The sequence below is a fragment of the Hylobates moloch genome, unplaced genomic scaffold, assembly GCF_009828535.3.
Source record: "Hylobates moloch isolate HMO894 unplaced genomic scaffold, HMol_V3 SCAFFOLD_10, whole genome shotgun sequence".
Classification (NCBI taxonomy): Eukaryota; Metazoa; Chordata; class Mammalia; order Primates; family Hylobatidae; genus Hylobates; species Hylobates moloch.
This window is the reverse complement of record NW_026652285.1, coordinates 49,244,329-49,263,489: the sequence shown is the minus strand read 5'-3', so window position 1 is coordinate 49,263,489 and position 19,161 is coordinate 49,244,329. Positions and strand designations below refer to the sequence as shown.

The following is a 19,161-nucleotide window of genomic DNA, read 5'->3' as shown; positions in this document are numbered from 1 at the left end:
GTGGCCTAGAAGCAATAAGCCATCCCATATAGCTTAGGTGGGTGGTAGGCTATGCCATCTAGGTTTGTGTAAGTGTGCTCTATGATGTTTGCATGATGACAAAATCACCTAAGGATGCGTTTCTCAGACATATCCCTGCCGTCAAGTGACAATGGCTCTAAGTATAATTCCTTAGTTGCAGTGGACTAGTTTGACATGATCCACTTTGTAGATACTTAATAAAGATACCATTTGATTTTGACCTTTGCAGTTTTGTTTGTAGATTTTACAGTCAACTCCATTTTTAAGGTTTCAGGCTATTTTTGGAAGTCCTTGGGAAGCTTGTAGTGCAAGGGCATGGAACCTTAGCACGTGATTAGTGAAGTGAGCCTGCTCCTTTGACTCCTGACAATATTTTATACCCTTTAAAGGCACTTAAACTGATTCACATTGTAACCATGTGTTTTATGTCTAAGTGTCTGTTTCCCTCATTAGACTATAAGTTTGAGGAGGGCAAGAGAAACCTCAGAACCTAGTTTGTGGCAGGGACTCAATAATATTTATTTACGGAAGCGACTCTTTTGGAATGAGAAAAAGTCAAGCCCAGGGACAGAGTGTGCTTTCTATCTTCACTTGAGAAAAGGCTCTTACCCCCTTTCCTTGCAACATATGTGATGTGGACTTGCTTTTCTCCAGCACTCTTAAAAAGGAATCAGTGTTGTACAGAATGTTGAAGCTGTGGGCTTGAGTCCCAGCCACACCCCTTACTAGCTGTGCCTCTTGCATCAGAAAATGAATGTCTATCGGCCTGATTTTTGTGTGGGCCAAATTAAATAAATCCATTTTAGTAAAACTCTGTGAAGCTTAAAACACTGTATTTTTAAAATAATGTACTGTTTTCGAAAATGAAAAAGTGAAAGATCTTACAACTCAAGCTTCAGGGAATGTTTCTGGAATTTTCTAGAAAGTGGGATACAAAATATCTTTTGTTGCCTGACACCTGGCCCTAAAAAAACCACAACTGGATCCAAACAATGGTCCTTTAGAGAAGAGACCTTGTAAGAAAGTCCTTTGGTAATAAGCCAGTCAAACTGTCCTTGTAAGTCCCTTGGAGGTAGAGAATGGGAAGGAGTGCTGGCCATCCCAGGTCACATTCTGGTCTGCTGAAACGTAGTGATGCTGCATAACTGCATCTTTATTGCTCAAGAACTGAATCTGGACCTGATCTTCACCTCTTGTGATGAAGAGGAGACAGGATTATACAGACTAGCCCCATTTCTAGGTGCCAAGTAGTTCTAATGAGCTTCAGTGAAATTAAGTCCACCTTGGCTGTGCCCTGCTAAATATGTCAAAGGCTCTAAAGTATTCTGTTTGAGAACTTCAGATTTCATGAGTCTGCAACAAACATAACATTTAGAAAGGGATGTTGACCAGAGAAGAGAAGATCATCTGTGCGGTCATCTACACGTATTGGGTGCAGGGTCCAGCCTCGGCTAGGTGAGGTCACACTGCAACTGTCCTCTGTTCCACCTCTACCATCTTGTGGTTGGGGACAGAAGGAGGGAGCATTAAATTGGCTGGGCCATAGTTTAAAATTGCCTCCAATATGCAACTTCTGTTCAACACATTGCCGTCTGCCATTGCTCTCTCTGTGCAAGGCTGAATGATAATATGGAAGCTCTTAAGAATGAATGTCTATTTTATATTTTAGCGGCATGACATTCTTTTTACATGAGGGGGATAAGATGCTATGTATTTATTTCCATACTCAGATATGTTGCAAGTATTGATCACTTTGATTGAGAAACTTTAGTAGTTACTATAGCAATCACTTCCCCTTTTTTTACCAAGTAGTTTGTAAGTTCTTCAAAAATGAAGGGTAGCTTATTCAGTGGAAAATAATGAATCTGGTAGAAGAGATCAGCAGTGTGACAAGCCTCTGGTAACTGGAGTGGAAAGTGAGTGATAATTAGCAGTCTTCCATGGATGTGGGGATTGAGAATGGGCACACTATCCTTCTTCTACAAAGTGTACAAATGTAGATTTTTCTGGACTAAACCACCAAATTTTGAATCACGGTTCTTTGTAGCAATAGATAATTAGATTAAAAACATGAAAACATCTTACTTCCCTAAGCATCTTGTATGCAGCAAGTTCACTGGTAACTGCAACAAGTTCATTGGTAACATTCTTCCCGCTCTCTTCCTGTCTGCCCAGGTAAGACTCATCCATGCTTCAGGGACCAATTCTAGCTCTACCTGCTTTAGGGAACTGACCAGTCCAATTCAAAGGAATCTGTGCCTGTTCTGACCTTAACAACTCAGTGTATCACTCATTCGAGATTTGGCATGTACTGCTTGCTGTGAATAGTCTTAATGTTAAATTGTATTATTATTATGAATCTGGATATGGAATCTCAATCAATTTGTTTCAAGTCTATGTGGCTAAGTTTTCTCATGTGTAAATGGAGGATAATACATTCACCTCTAGAGTCCTTCTGAAAATTGAGAACATATCCACATCAGTATGTATATACATACTCTATATTCTCACATTGTGTAGTACATAGTAAGTGATCAATAAAATTAATTTCTCTCCATCCCCATAATGGGACTTCAAAGCAGCAGAGGCTCTTTCTCATACCTGGTTATTATCCCCAGATCTTTAAACCTAGTTGGAGCTCAATTTGCGGCTTTGGCTGGTTTATCATTTCTTTTCCCCAAAAGGCAGAGCACTGAACCTTTAAGACTAGTAATTGCATCTCAGGCATGGTTCAGAAAGATCTATACTCCATTGCTGTTTTTAGGTAGCTTGTTCAGTCCCACCCCCTGGTATGTACCGGAGATTTATTTTAGACAAAATCATCTTCTAGACATCCAGCCAATGTCGACTTTACACAAGATGTCAGCAAATTGAACAAAGGCACCTTCCTCTTTAACAGCTTTTACACTGCCTACCTCCTTGCCCCCAGCCATGGCTCCCAACCCTACAGACACATACTAGTGGGTGTGCTGCACCCTAGAGGAAGAACGGGACCAGGTGGGCCCTGTTCTGGGGGCCAGCATCTGTACAATCTGATAGAAACAATACCAAGCCTTTATAGATTTTTTTTCACAGCCTTGCTTTCTAAAGATGGGATTTAACATATATTCATGACCAAATCTAACCCATTCCTTTCTTACATTGCTGTTTCTCACTCCTTCTCAATTCCCTCCTCTGCTCATTCTTTCTTTTCCAACTTTATTTTGATGTTTCATGCACCTCCACCCTTTCCTTCATATTCAGCTTCTATGTAGAAACAGGGAAGTTTCTCATGACCTTACCCTTTCAGAGAAGTTTATACGTGGGTATGAACAGATCAAATAAACAGGAACTTAGGTTAATTTAATAGAAAAAATAAAATATGGAATAACATTGATTTTGGCCAGTATCAATTACAACCGTTCTACTATATTTTACAAAAAAACAACTGAACATTTTACACATGTACAGTATTTTTCAGTAAAAGTGGATTTGGATTTAACAATGGGTCACTAATTGAAAATAAAAAGACAAAAGAACACAGAAATAGGACTTTTGTCTCTAGAAGGTTAGAGCATTTGTTGAGTCTCCAAACTTTGTACTATCCATTACATATATCTCATTATGAATATATATATTTATACATAATATATAACATTAACTTAAACTTTGAAAGCATTATGTTCTAGTTAATAATGTTATGAAGATAAGATAAATGAGGCAGTAACACACTAGTAGTTAAACCAGTATTTCCGTGACGTGCACCTGCATGGTCAGTGGGAAATGGAATGCACGCTGGTAGACCCCAGTGAATTTTGTTGTCATGTTGATGGTTATTCATCTAAGAAAACAGACATCATTTTTATCTTTCCTATCACAGTAACCTCGTGCTTCAAATATTATGGGCTGATTCAGTTAAACAGATTTCTTTGCAGGCAAATTCGGTTTTGCCATCTGCTTGACCTTGCTTTAGGCTTGTGCTTGCATTTGTCCATGTAAGACTGTGCCTTTAAATGTAAAACTAAACTATGCTGTACCCAGGATTAACTTTCATTTTTTTGTGTGTCAGTCAGAAGGGCCTGCAGTGTTATAAGGGGAAGACTGCTTAGCAAAATCAGTTGGTTCCCTAGTTACTTATGAATCATTATGTGATTCAATAAAATTGCAATGCTATTAAGAGGGTCATCAGACTATTTACTTATTATTCACTTTGGGTTGTAGGTTATCTTTAACGTCTAGAAATATTATTTTCAAGGCAGGCTGTTTCCTAGCTTGCTGTTTGGATGGGGACCTCAGCACCTACTTCCCAGCTCTTTCCCAGGATAGTCCATATTGATTGATAGTATTCCTCTCCTCAGCTGTGACTGCAGCAGCATCTTCTAAGTAAGGCTCTCAGAAGCATGAAGCCTGCAAGATGGCTGGTCACTTGTAAAGCAAATGAGGTCACCAATGAAGCTTTGATATGAAGAAACTTGATATCGGTCTACCCTCCCCTAAACAGAGAAACTGTCAAAAGATCGATTAAGATTTCATCATTTCTGGCCACTAATCCAAATAGTTTCCTCATAATTCAGTCTTCCAGTTTCAATGAAGTGTTTAGAGAGTCATAGAAAACCAGTGAAAATATTTCTTAAAAAAAAAAAAAACAAACCCAAAAAACAGATCATCTCAACATTCAGTGGACCGGCGTATAATAGTATGACATAGTTATAGAGGGACAGAGGAGTGGGAAAATAAGAGAACTAAAAGGGTACAATCATGCCACCCATATTCAATTTCCAGTTTTATTTTCTTAAAATGACAAGATGAAAAAACTTCTAATAAGCACCATTGAAAAAAGTTGCCTGGCCAACATGGGCACAAGCTTAAATATTATTTAAATAAATCCCATTTCTTAAAAATACAGGACCTCTTAGGAACTTTTGACTCCAGGAAGAAATTTCCTGCATCATATCCAAAAATGCTTCCCACCAGGACAAATGGAATTTCAGATGGCCTTTAAAAAAAATGGGGGTAATGGCTAGATAGCACCAAGAGATTGTGCAGGGTCTATAAAGTTAACACTCTGAATTTCAGGGGAGCTGGATCAGCCTCAGCTCATCTATGTACCTCTGCATTCTGTCCATCTGTCCATCACCAATTTGACTATACAGAGCAATCCCATTTGGCGAACTGTGTGTAAAATAACCCAATCTACAATGGAAAAGCCAGTAGCAGCAAGTCTATCTGATGAAACCAGTGGAGCAGACTTATCAAGTGAGTAAAATGCAAAAACCAGTACATAATGCATGAAGTAAATGATGTGTGGAGAGTATCCATGTTTCACTGCGAAATACCATGGCAAACGACACTAAACACAACTCTGTAGGATGTTCCTAATGCCCTCAGGTCCAGTTTTCTGTCATTTCCCCCAATGGTGGACTCAAGCATGCTAACAGCTTTCTGTTTCATGTTTTTTTTGTCTATGTATGCTCTTGCAATGTTTTGGAAAGGTATTTTTAGGTGTTTCAAAGGGGAAACAAGCAAGTCAATGCAAAAGGGAAAAAAATGGACCTTCAAAATCAGGGCAGGAAATCAATCAAATCATTACTTTAACGTCAAATTTTGGCATCAAATGCTTTGGTCATACAATACTGTCTCTGTGGTTCTGGCTGTTTAGCACTAAACACCCAGTTATAAAAGGTAGGCTTGTTGTAGTTTTATTTTTTTTTCCATTTAAGTTCTGACAAAACAGTTCACCATCTCCCTGCACAAACTTGAGAGAGAGAGAGAGAAAGAAAAAGAGAGCAAGAAAGAGAGAGGTGGCTTGCTTTTTTTTTTTTTTGGCTTGTTTTTTTTTTCTTTTTAATAATATGGAATAATCTATAAGTCTACAGGAACAAAGAAATCTAAGATGGCTGCTCAGCCTTGAAATGTACATGTTTTGCAGCAAAGTTGTTGAAGAACCTTCCGTTGGCACAGATTGTTCTTTTTCACAAGCATACAGAAGCCTCCTTCCGCCCAGGACTCTTCCGTTGCTTTTCCAGAAGTCAGCAAGAGAGAAGGGGAGTTGAAGACGAGAGCAGCATGACGTACACACACGGAAGAAGGTTGTGATTGGCCAGAGAGGCAGATTTGGGGAATTGGAAGAGATCATTCAGGAGTAGTCAACAGGAGGAAATTTGGTCCACCCAAAGTGATTTCAGTCAACCGCATTGTTTTTCAAGGAGAGACATTGCAGTCCAAGGTAAATGTAATTGGTATCCATTTGTGAAAAAAAAAAAAATCAGAAAAAGAAATTAGAAATCAATTAATAACACAAGCAAGAAATTTTTCTTCTTCGAGACACCTATAGCAGAGAGTATACAGTCATTTATACCATATTTCATTGAATCTAAGACACAAGATTTAAGATGCACCATCATTTTAAGTAACACAAAGGAAAAGATGCTTCATATTAAACTGTGACACAATATTCTTTTATCAATTAGAATTTTTAGACTTATTAAAAGTATTTGTTATACTTATGTAACATTCTGTTTTGTTTCCATGCTTATGCAAGAATCTTTCCTTTGAATCTTTCCTTTGAATATTGAACAATAGTTTAATTTTCAAACCTCTTTAGAACTGCAATTATATTCAACACAAGAAGTAGTCATGTGCCTAACTTGGTTGAACAGATGTCTCTGCATCCAAGTCTCATATCTGGGCAGTAACAATGATATCACATCAGTTTTCTGGTCAAAAGCAGTTGTAAACTGCCACAAATTATAAGATGCATCTGATTTCCGAGATGATAAAATGTTAAAAATATATGTCTTAGAATCATAGAAATATGACAGTTGAAAGAGAATAACACATCCTTAAGTGCAGCTGCCATGTGATTTCAAAAGCCTGGTGAGCCATCAATATTCTCATTTTGTAACTGACCTGAAAATGGGCTCACTGCAGATACGATTCTTCTTTTCCCACTTCTGCCCACAATCCTGACACTCTGCTTTTAGCAAAGTGCCATTTGACATAACTTATCTGGTGCTCACCATGGTTTAGGGAAAGTAGTTAAAGCATTACAACTCTTGAAACGCCTGGCACCAAGTACTATTGGTGAACATTTCAAGTTACAATGGATTTCCTGCATCAATCATCACTTTTCTTTCTTTCTTTTTTTTTTTTTGAGACAGTCTTGCTCTGTTGCCTAGGCTGGACACGATCTCTGCTCTCTGCAACCTCCACCTTCAGGGTTCAAGTGATTCTCATGCTTCAGCTACCCAGGAAGCTGGGATTACAGGTGTGTGCTACCATGCCTGGCCAATATTTGTATTTTTAGTAGAGATGGGGTTTCACCATGTTGCTCAGGCTGGTCTCACTTTCATCTTCCTCAATTTTCTGTTACTAACTTACCAAAAATTCTGGTCATATTCAGAAATAGGGGAACCATGTTTTTAAGTAAAGTAAAGGAGGCACTTGTTGGTAACTAAAAAATGATACTTACATGGCCCCTGGGGTGCCACCACCCCAAGCCTCTATCACCCCAGTGTGCTACAGTAGAATCAGCCCGGGCAAGAAAACCTCGGAACACAGGAACTGACTGTGTCGGGCCCATGCCTGCCAGACCAATCACATACTGGAAAAACCATGGAGATGCAAAGTCACCTACAATGCTCCAAAGAAATAAGACCACAAATGATGTCCTATCAATCAGTGCTATCAATCATGTGCCCAGTTCTTTCTGACACTTTTTTGAGATTCTTTGTATTTTTTGAGATTCTTTGTAGGGAGCTGTGGAATAACCAGACGAGGTCAGTAGTATTATCTTCTTCATTTTTTACAGATGGTGGAAATGAGGCCCAGAGAAGTTCATAACCTGCCCAAGGCCTGGAGACCAGATATGAATGACAGCATTCTGACTTCCAAGTCCACATTCTCCTGACAATGGTACTGTTTTTCCTTTCATGAAATTTCCAGAAGGGGAAACATTCAAAAGAAGGGAAAGAATAAACCTAGGGCAGTGATCATGTCAGTCAGATTGTTCCAAGTGCATATTTTTTGTTTTCTTTCTATTTTTATAACAATCCAAAGATGTTTTGAACAACAGTAGTTTAAACAATTTCTACATCATTGATATGTAATATCTGCATAAATTTAGGAGTAAATTTTAGGGTCCCTTCAGCATAAGTAAGTTATTTCAAGAGTCAAAAAAGTTCACAAAATGTTGGAGTTGGAATAATTTAAATTCAATTCATTTTACAGATGGGGAAACTGAGGCCAGAGAGGTGAGGAAACTTGGTATTAGCTAAATTATTAGGGAGAATTGGATGTGCAGTGGTTCTCAAACCTGGCTGCAGATTAGAACCACTTGGGAAGTTAAATCCATGATCATGGGCTGCACCCCAGATCAATTCAATCAGAATATCTGGGGATGGTGCTGCATCCCTGGCATCTTGGTTCAGAATCATTGGTGCAAAGAAGCACAGACCAACATTTTGAAATATTAAGTTCTATACTTAAGTCTATCAATCATTTCCTAGCTCTACACCTTGGGTTTTCCCTTCTGTAAGATGAAGATATTACTTCCTAGCCTCACAGGCTTAATGAAAGATTCAGATACCATTTAATTACTGTTTATATATCAAAATTATAAACAATCCAAATAATAGGAGATTGGCTAAAAACTATAGCATCTTCACATGATTGAATTTTATGCTGCTATTCAAAATAAAGTTTCCTAAAACTTTGTAAAAACATAGGATAATGTTTATGCCTAATGCTTAAAGCAAGATACAAAACTCTATGTGCATGGTATTTTTAAAAATCTGTTGAAAAGTACATATGGTAAAAACTGGAAAGAAATACAACAACAATTAGCTAGAAAAGGCTACATATTGTATAATTCCAATTATACAGATTCTGGAAAAGGCAAATCTATGGAGACTGTAAAAAAAAAAAAAATCAGTAGGGGGAGGGAGAGATGAGTAGGTAATTCACAGAGGAGTTTCAGGGCAGTAAAACTACTTTGCATGGCACTATAATGTTGCATACATATTGTTATACATTTGTCCAAACCTGCAGAATGTACAACCAAGAGTGAGCCCTAATGTAAATTGTGGACTTTGGGTGATAAGGATGTGTCACTGTAGGTTTATCAGCTGTAACAAATGTATCCCTCTAGTTGATGTTGATAGTGGGGGAAGCTATGCCTGTGTGGGGAAAAGGGGGTATATGGGAAATTTCTGAACTTTCTGCTCAATTTTGCTTATGAATCTAAAACTGCTCTCAAAAAATAAAGTTTATTAATTAAAAAAATTAACTTGAACCGTATTGGCCAGTGCCACTATAGCTGATTTATTTCATCTTGCAATTCAAACAAACAAATCCATTAAGGGCATAAGTTCAAGATGAATGAATGCCACCAAAATATTGGGCGTGTCATATCTGATGCGTGCTGTGAGTTTCTTTTTTAAGTGGAAAAATATTAGTCCTGAAAGTAGAAAGATCATGCTTTGCTCATAAGATCGATATGGGCAGTTGTACTCACCATCCTTGCAAATGGCTCCCATTTGACACATTCCTAAGTCTAAGAGATACCCACTGGGGCAGCTTGTACAGTTCTTGAATCCTGGGCCATTGCACGTCAAACAACTGATATCACATCTATGAGAAAAATGTACAATTTTTTAATCCATTCACACATGCACAGGGGAAGTGTGTTTACTAGCAACCTCATTACGTCTTACATTTAATTATCCCTCTGAAGATTACTCAAAAATCTTTCCTCACAAAAATTGCTAGGTTAGATGACACAGGTAGACACTGTGATTTTAAAGGGTATGGAGCATGTACTTGAAATTGAAATATTAAAGGTTTTAAGGTGCCCCTGAGGCAAAGGAATAAAAATATCAAAGATAAGCTGGGTTAGAGCTTCAGAACAGTGTCCACAGATACATGTTTAAACCTAGTGTTATCATTACAAATTCAAAGTTTTCTTATTTTCTTATGAAGATAGTCATCAAAAGAACTTTTAGGTCTAAATGCTAGGGCCTAGGGGGCAGATCCACTTACTTTTTGCAGGATTTGTATCCATTCTCTGAAGAGTGGTCAAAGTAATAGCTGATACTACAGCTCTGCACGCATCTCCCATCCTCCATGAAGTAGCCCTCTGTGCAGTTAATGCACCCATCAGCTCCTGCCCCTTAAAAGCAAGACAAACACAGGAAATGAGAAATAAAACCTCAGAGGGGGTGGTGTCATGGGCTTCTTCTTTAACAGTTTGAGAAAATGGCATCAAAGATTAATGATTTAATATTCATGCTTTTTCTTGATTTCCCTGGGAAAAAAGCCTTCAAAGTTAAAATGGAACCTCTTGACAAAAACATTCACTCTCTTTTGAAAGAGGAGATATCACTGGGCTATGTAAGTTTCCCAATGAGGATAGGATGCTGATGACTGCTTGACTTTCAATGAGAATACACACACAATTATCAAAAGAGAAATATACTTTTCCAGCATTACTTTAAAAGTAGCAAGTGGGTTGCATGAGTGATGGCTCAAACCAGAAAGAAAAGCAAAACCAGAACCGGGAGAATAAACAAAAGAACTAGGGAAGGTACCAGCACAAGTGGCGCAGAAGCGGTGGCAGGGCTGGCAGTCCTGGCCATTGAAGTACCGTCCATCTTCACAGGAGACAGAACACCGGGATCCCTGCAGGCTGGAAGAAGTATAAAGGGAGCTTCAAACAGACTGTTGTGATCAGGCCAAAACGTAATGACTCCCCAAACTCCATATGTAACAGATACAGTTTCCCTCAGAGGCCAGTGGATTTGGCAAAGCTTCAAAGCAGGGGAAATAGCCCGTGTACCCTTTTTTTTCTCCTCTCAATGCTTATAATGCTTCTCTGTGCCTACAATGATGTCTGTAGCATACACACATGCTGCTAGGCTTCGGGGACATTCTCCTTAATTTGTTAGACTGATGGGCACACTCCTACTTTGCGCAACATCTTACAACCCAGAGGTTTTAAAAAGTATTTGACAAAACAATCACATTGTCTAGCAATAAGCCCAACAATTTCTTAATATCCAGACTTACTACATAATACATTAAACAGTTATTTCATGATTATAAATGCAGTAGGAACACATAGTACAATGAATTACGACTGAGTAAAAGTGTACGACCATCCTTTCCAACCCACAGCTCAAATTCTCTGGAGTAGCCGTTCCGATTTTAAGTGTTTTTGATTTTAGTCTTCTATAGGTTCTCATCAAAACAAGATTTAAAATACTTTTGCCTCTATTTTTTGATTTATTCATTTTAAACACTCTAATGAAAAATTTATCAAAACTAACTGTACTGCTATTTCCCCAATCATCTTGACTTTTCTTTGTTATATTATTATCTAGTGTTTCTGGGAGTTCTCTAAACTATATTAAATAATCTATTTAAATTTCTATTTACCTAGCAATATGAGATAGTATTTAATGAGTTGTCAGAATGTCAAATGAGAAATGCATATTTTTCTCTCCCTTCTAATTTCTGTCAGCTATCATATTTTTCACAGTCTACAGGTTAATTCTTAAAATTGAAAGCAAATAAAATTTTTTTACTATATTTGGCTGGGCATGGTGGCTCACACCCGTAATCCCAGAACTTCGGGAAGCCAAGGTGGGTTGATCACTTGAGGCCAGGAGTTTGAGACTAGCCTGGGCAACACAGTCAGACCCCATCTCTACAAAGGCTCAAAAGAAATTGCTAGGCATGGTGGTGCCTGCCTGCAGTCCCAGCTACTCGGGAGGCTGAGGCCAGGAGTTTGAGTGAGCTATGATCACACCACTGCACTCTAGCTTGGCTGTCAGAGCAAGACTCTTATCTCTTAAAAAAAAAAAAATTACAATAGTTAATATAAAAAATATTAGTCACTGAATAACTAGTGTGATTGGAAACATAGTGAGAAAATGTAATTCTATGCTACCAAATCAATGAAACTAGATCAGTATCTAAACAGGGTTAAATGGTTTCCATTGTTTTAAAACTCTTTATATATTGCTCCGAATTGACATCTGAATTGACTGCTTTGTACGTGGATAATGCTAATTTAAAAAATTAAAATTTATTTTTCCCTATGCTCTTAAAAAATTTGGAAAGTACAAAAACAAAGTTGAAGGAAAAAGAAACCCGAACAGTCCCCATTAGCATTTTAATTTATTTCCTTCCTGGATTTTGTGCATTGATATATTTGATATATTTTTTTCCCTGTTTGTTCTTCACCACTATTTAAAAATTTACAAGTCTCTTGAGGCAAAATGGTCAACCCTGGAAGCCCTTAGAAAAATGCAAGGGGCCTCAAGGAGACTAAGGGCAGCATAAGTGAAAGTGGACTTCATTCATAGATCTCCTCGCTGGCCAGAGAGAGAGCCCCGTCATTTAAAAAGCCAAAAGAAAATCCCTTTTCCTTTCTGTAGCACTAGAAAAAAGGATATTGCCTTAAATGGATCCATTTGAGGGGAAATAAGGACCACCAAAACACTTATCAAAGTTAAAAAGCTGCCTAGTTTTTCTAAAACAGGACAGCACTTCCTTGTGAGGTTAGCATCTGTTCAGCAGGACACAGAGGTTGCACTGTATGGAGAAGGAATGACGTAAGGGGATGTGTAACAGACAGCAGTCACCAACCCTGAAGCCTTCTGCTGCTTCCAAAATACAGGTACTGCGAGGCTAATGCACTTGGTATTGTGAACGCCTCTGTTCTCTCTGTGATAAACTGGCCAGGTTAGACCTGTGCTGTACAACATAATCTGGCACACATGGCTACTGAGACCTTGAAAGGTGGCTATAGTATGGCTAAGGAACGGAATTCTAAATTTTATTTAATTTTAACTAACTTAAGTCTAAATGTGAAAAGTTGGCACTTGATTCCATTATTGGCAAAAATTTGGGTACGTTTGGAACAACTTGGCTATGTAAAATTTTCTTTTTCAACTATAAAACCTAAATAAAGATCAAATATTTCTCACAAAAACAATTTTGTCTGAATTGAGATGTGTTTTAAGGGTAAAATGTGCATCAGATTTTGAAGACAGTACAACAATGAAAAAGAATGAAAAACATCTGATAATAGTTTTTATATTGTTGAAATGATAATATTTTAGATATATTAGATGAAATAAAATATTTTATTAAACTCATTTCTCCTTATCTTTTTACTTCTCTTAATGTGGTTACTGGCATATTTAAAATTACATATATGGCTCTCATGTTTCTATTGGCATGCACTGGTTTAACATACCCTACACAATGTTCCCTAAGAAATAAAATAATTTAAATCATCTTTTATTTCTCATGAACCAAGTATGTGCCAGATGGTAGAATAGGTATTTTGTAAATGTTATCACAGTTAACCTTTATCATAATCCAGCAAAACAGGGGTTATTATCATCATTTTATAGAGGAGAAAATGAAGGCTCGGAGTAGTTAAGTGACTTGCTCCAAATCACACAGTTAATAAGTAGCAGAGGAAGATGTGAGCCCACATCTACTTTCTTTCTATTATACTGCTTTGCTCCTTCTCCAAGAAGAATTAGGTAGCTAATTCTTTCTCAGTACTGAAGTCTTGAGATGAAAATTGCCAAGTAAGCTAATACTGAATGCATTCATGGGGCGAAAAAGAAATAAAGCCATAGATAATTAATCAATCTAAATGAAAATGATGCTCCAATACTGGTTAATGGTGAAGAATGTACCTGCCTGGAAACTGCCTGGACCCTGCCTAGTTTGCCTCCAGTCACAGGTGGAAATAAAGATATGATCAATACTTAAAAGAAATCCAGTGCAGCAGAGTTCTAATTCTACGTACAGCCCCAGTCCAACTCTTCACTAAATGCAGAATGGTCTCACCTTCCCTACTGAGATCAAGAGGCTACCTAGTTAATTTGAGCTGTACACATTGTTCTCTTGGAGAGTTGACCAACTATTGAGCTTTAGCAACGAGCAAGTCATCCACTCAAGGAAAACATCTCCTGGTGTTAAATCTATGAGCATACCATAGCATAATGGAACCAAGCCTGAGGTACTTAGATAAGAGAATGACTGGGTATGTGGAGAGAAATAATAAAGATAAGGGAATAATTTCTGGCCATCCAAGGAATGAATCGGGGTTAAATATAATTCATTGGTATTACCTGCAAAGTAATCCTTGACTGGCACAATGCAGGTTAAAAAGCACAAAGAATGCCTCTCAAATGGCCATTTTTACTGAGTTTTATCTGAACCATCTTTTCTAAAGAGAATTTATTTGGATATAACCTTTCTTTAGCCAACACAGCATCCCATTTTTCACATATAATAGCAGAGATAATGCAAATAGCAATCAAGTGCTTGAATGGGAGTCAAACCAAGGGTAGCTCCTAAGAGAGCTATTTATTTACTTGTTTATCATTTTTTCATTTTATTTACATTGAGAAGCTCTTTGGGCTGTGTTACTTGATAAAATCCTTCACTCTCTTACCTTAACCCATCCCTACATTCTGTACAGTTATGGAATTCAGTACATGTCTTGCAGTTTTCACTGCATTTCCGGCAAAGATTTTTCTCTGTTAAAAAAAAAAGAGAAAGTTATAAATCAGTTGGTCAATTGGATTCCATAAAAGCATCAGAGACGTTCTAATGCTTGCTAATGTATGCTACAGTACCTATGGCCTTGACTAGACAATTGCAGGAAAAGCCACAGAATCACTATTTGTTATCATTTCTCAGCAAACCAAGTACAGACAGGAACTGTAACACTGGAAAACACCTTAGACTTCTCTGCCATTTTGCAGACAAGAAAATGATAGCCTAGCTAATTCTTAGTTGAATAGTTTATAGGCCTTTTTTTTTTCTTCTTCTTCTTCTTCTTCTTCTTCTTCTTCTTCTTCTTCTTCTTCTTCTTCTTCTTCTTCTTCTTCTTCTTCTTCTTTTCTTCTTCTTCTTTTCTTCTTCTTCTTCTTCTTCTTCTTTTCTTCTCCTTCTCCTTCTCCTTCTCCTTCTCCTTCTCCTTCTCCTTCTCCTTCTCCTTCTCCTTCTTCTTCTTCTTCTTCCTAGTCTCTCTCCCCAGGAGGGTCTCCTAACTTGCAACAGTGCAAATCCCACTCACGAAGCTGGGACAACATAACTGTACAGGGATTGAAAGGCAATGCCTGAGACGAAGGAATGGGAATGTAGACCCCCATGCTCATAGCTTTTAGGACTGGTCAGTTGAGCTGAACTAGAGAAGGGAATCTGTATTTAAGACTGCAAGGTAAGGATTGCTTATTTCTTACATTGTTTATTTTGAACACTATTTTAGTGTCTTGCACTTTACAGCTGCAGTGGAATTGGTATAAATGTTATTATAATTCAGATAATATCTATATTCTGGAGAATAGAAATGTATCATTTGAAGAAGTATACTGTGAATACTTGCTTTCCTAGTTACTACCAGGTCCATATTGAAAAAAGTTGGCAAATTTATGGTTGTTCTATGGAGGAAAATATTTGGCATATTAAGGAAGACCTTCTACCTTAGACAAAATTTTGCTAAAGTCTTGGTACCTGCTCTGATACGCAAGTGGATTATATCCATGTGAATGTAGAAATGAATGAAGCTTTCTTCATGGGCTTCCATCTGCTCTTTAAATGTTGATGTTCTTCAGGGTTCCATAGAGAAACACAGCTTAGTGGATCCCTGCAAGGACCTGCTGGATCAAGTCTGAGCCTCTGAGCATGAAATACGAAGCCCCTCACAATCTTAACAGTAGTCATCACACGGTCTCTCTCACTGTCTCATTGAGAATACTGCACAGGCATAGAATCTTAACTCAGATGACCTAGATTGGCATTCTGCTTTTAGCACCTCCAGTGGGCAAATTCAGGGGCTCTGTTCTCTTATTCATTAAAATGAGATTACAATGTTACACACTTCTCTGGTTGTCTTGAGAAGTTAAATAAAATTAATTATTCAAGGGAACGATATGAACTATTAAGCACTGTAAATGTGTTGGCAGTAATTATTACTAGTCATGATCATATGGGATCATTATGTTGCACGTAAATGGACTCATTAGAGAAGAAAGCTATAACATAAGGCAATTACATAGAAAGAGAGAGATATACAAACCACTTGTATCAACACTTTGTGGTAGCTGAAGTCATAGTTTGAACACCTTAATTATCCACCTTCTAGGCTCTGGAAACAACGGACTCTCAATTACCTTGGTTCTGTCATACAACATTCCAGAATCAAATTTCTTTTTCAAGGCTCAACCTCTCGATAGAATTTTGACTTTTTTTCCTCACAAGAAATACTGCATATTTCTGTGGATTCTTTATGCCCCCTTCTGTCTCCCAATTTCTCCTTTCTCCCTCAAGTCAAAGCTCATGTTCTAAATTTTGGGGCAAGCAAAAAAGGCAGAGTCCTTACCCACTGGCCTAAAGGGTAAGTTGAAAGACCCTCTCTGCCTCACAGAGAAATGCTCCTCTTTGAAACCAGAGAGAATTTCACTTCTTAAGAAGCAGAGTATTCACTTCAGATTTCTTGTCTGATTTTACTTTAAATAACTCCTGTTTCTTTAAACTTGAATTTTCTTTTTTCTTCCTTTAGGTTGTGCAGAAACATGAAATTTCAGTGACATCATATACCATGGTATGAGGTCCTTGTGAAGAGAAATTACCCAGAACTCAGAAATAAAGGAAAAGATAACTGCAGTCCTTTTCAGAGCCACACTAGAGCACTGTCTAATAGGTCTACCTTAAGACTATTTAATTCTCTAGGGCAATATACCTTCGTCTGTTTGCTAATGATGGCTGATTAGGGCCCAAACTCTGTGTTAATGCACACATTTTTGTTTGGTGAAGTTGCAAATTACTTCTATTCATTCGAAAAAAAACACTCCCCCAAATTCTACCTGTATTGCCATGTAGAAAATTATTAAATTATTCAATTTTGTCTCCAATGTGGCAGAAGGATTTCCATTTTGCCTTTCCTGGCGGACTACAGTACCAGATCATCTTTCAGCCCTATTTGTCACCTTGCAAGTTCCCTCATTAGTCGGTTAAATAAGTCATTGACAAATGTTCATTCTACTCTTAAAAGACAGTCATATTTTTTGAACTTTTTAAAAAGTATATTTTGATATTATACAGGCCTGGTGTCTATTTGGTCAGTGTGCAGAAAAGAGCAGGCCTGAATGTCGTCCTTAGCAAATCTGCTTGTTAAGGTTGGCCCATGGCTGGCAAATCTGGGAACTTGAATTTTGGGAGGGTTCCCACTACCCTGAAAAGAGTGGCTCACTTTGTCTAAATTGTTTGTATAAACAATATGGTTTATGGTGAACACCTATTTTCCTTTGAAGAGTCTGGAATTTTGGTATGTGTCAGGTCTGACCAGCCCCTAGTGACAACCCTGGGCCCTGAGTCTCTGATGAGGTTCCCTGGTAGACAACATTTCATGCACGTCGTCACACATTGTTGCACGGGGAACTGAACACGCCCTGTGTGGCTGAACCTTGCTCCATATGCCTTTTCCCTTTGATGATTTTTTGCTGTAATATCTCCTATCTGTGAGTTCATGAGCACGACTATATCCCAAGCCTTGTGAATACTCCCAGCAAATCACTGAATCTGGGGGTGGTCTTGAGGATACTCTGACAAAGTTATAAGCATTTTTACATAAAGCTTCTAAAGTGTTCTCTTAAAATAAATGAACTAGATCCTGTTTGATATGAAGCACAATTCCAGATTTCACAAAGAGGCTATCCCTCCTGAGGTCACTCAAATGAAAACATCACATTTCTTCTCTAAAACCCAAGTATTTGAAGTGAGCTTACTGGTATCCTGATATGACCCATCAGGGCAGTGAGTAACACAGCTGTTGGTTTCTTCATTCAGAAAGTATCCATATTTGCAGGACATGCACTGGTCACCATGGCTCCCAAAGCAGGACTCACAATTGGGGGCACACTTCCTGCAGCGCTTCTTGTCAGCATGGTAGTGGCCAGGGGGGCAGCTGGAGACACAGATCCTGCATTGTGAAACAATAAGAAAGAAGGCAGCGTCACGAGCGAACCAGTCCTCAGCATTCTCTTGGAGGTGCTGAGCAAATGGCTGAGCTCAGCCTCCAAATCACTTTTAAACCAGGATGCCAACACCACATCCAGAGAGCCAGATTGTTTGTTAAACTTCCTCCTGCACAGTGTGCTGAAGTAGCAATGCAGTTACCCAACACCAAGTCTACCAAGGACTTGTCAAACCATTTCCTGGTTCGCACCTAGCTCTTGAAAAATGATGATGGTTATAGAGAGGAAGGTTATGGTGGTGAATCAGAGGAAAACTATGTGGGAACCACAACTCTATTCAAAAAGGTCCCTTTAATAAGGTGTGACTTCTATTTTCGTGTGTTTGTCATATGGATCCTGTATGTGCATGTGTGAGTGGCGGTGGTGGTTGTATGCTGTTGTCTAAATTAATGTAAATATATTTAAATTTATGTTGTATATGAGAACACTTAAAAAAAACTTTCTTGTTTGCCCATAATGGAAGCACAGAGCTTTATTTATCCATTCAACAAATATTTACTGAGCACCAATTAAATGTCAGGCATTTTGCTAAGTGCAGGAGATAACAGAGACTGGGAGATAGCCAAAGTCCTCCTTTCTCTTAAGGAATTTAAACTCCAGCAGACTTACAACAGGAATTCTTAACACGTCTGGGTCTGTCTGGGGGACTGGAGTATGAAGGAATCGTGTGGCAGCTATGCTTAGTGAGTTTTCGCCTGAAGGAGGAGGGAGAAGGTGGATGGGGCTGTGGGAAACAAGGGGAGGTCAGGATGAACTCTGATGGGGGCAGTCACCATTCGTTGGCTCTGCCCAGGAAACATATCTGCACAGCTCAAGCAGACACCAGGGGCTCAGAGGCACAGGGTCCACCTTAGTGCCCAGGGCAGAAGAGTGAGATCAAGCAGGACCAACCCCTTTGCCACACTGATGGCCTATGTGCTGGAGAATGTGGAAAAGCATCAGTTTGGCCTGTGCATTGGCATCTTTGTGAAGCCATGAAATCAAACATCAGTGGGGTGGAAAGGACACGAAACTTGTGTGAGATGGGAGGAATAAGTTCAAGAAATCTATTGTACATCATGATGACTAGAGTTAACAACGATTTATTGTGTACTTG

General features: G+C 38.4%; 1 protein-coding gene across 3 annotated transcripts in view; it reads right to left on the bottom strand.

Annotated features, from left to right (window-relative positions):
* PCSK5 (proprotein convertase subtilisin/kexin type 5) overlaps positions 1 to 19,161 on the bottom strand; it is a 465,201-nt gene that overhangs the window by 152,768 nt on the left and 293,272 nt on the right. For 2 of the 3 annotated variants that reach the window (XM_032164318.1, XM_032164319.2), the window contains exons 16-20: positions 17,817 to 18,010; positions 14,480 to 14,564; positions 10,587 to 10,684; positions 10,039 to 10,168; positions 9,515 to 9,630 (exon numbers count right to left, since the gene is read on the bottom strand). In XM_032164318.1, the coding sequence (XP_032020209.1) occupies positions 9,515 to 9,630; positions 10,039 to 10,168; positions 10,587 to 10,684; positions 14,480 to 14,564; positions 17,817 to 18,010 (623 nt within the window). Of the gene's footprint in view, positions 1 to 3,344; positions 6,018 to 9,514; positions 9,631 to 10,038; positions 10,169 to 10,586; positions 10,685 to 14,479; positions 14,565 to 17,816; positions 18,011 to 19,161 lie in introns of those variants that run through there. The other variant, XM_032164320.1, reaches the window with a different exon arrangement.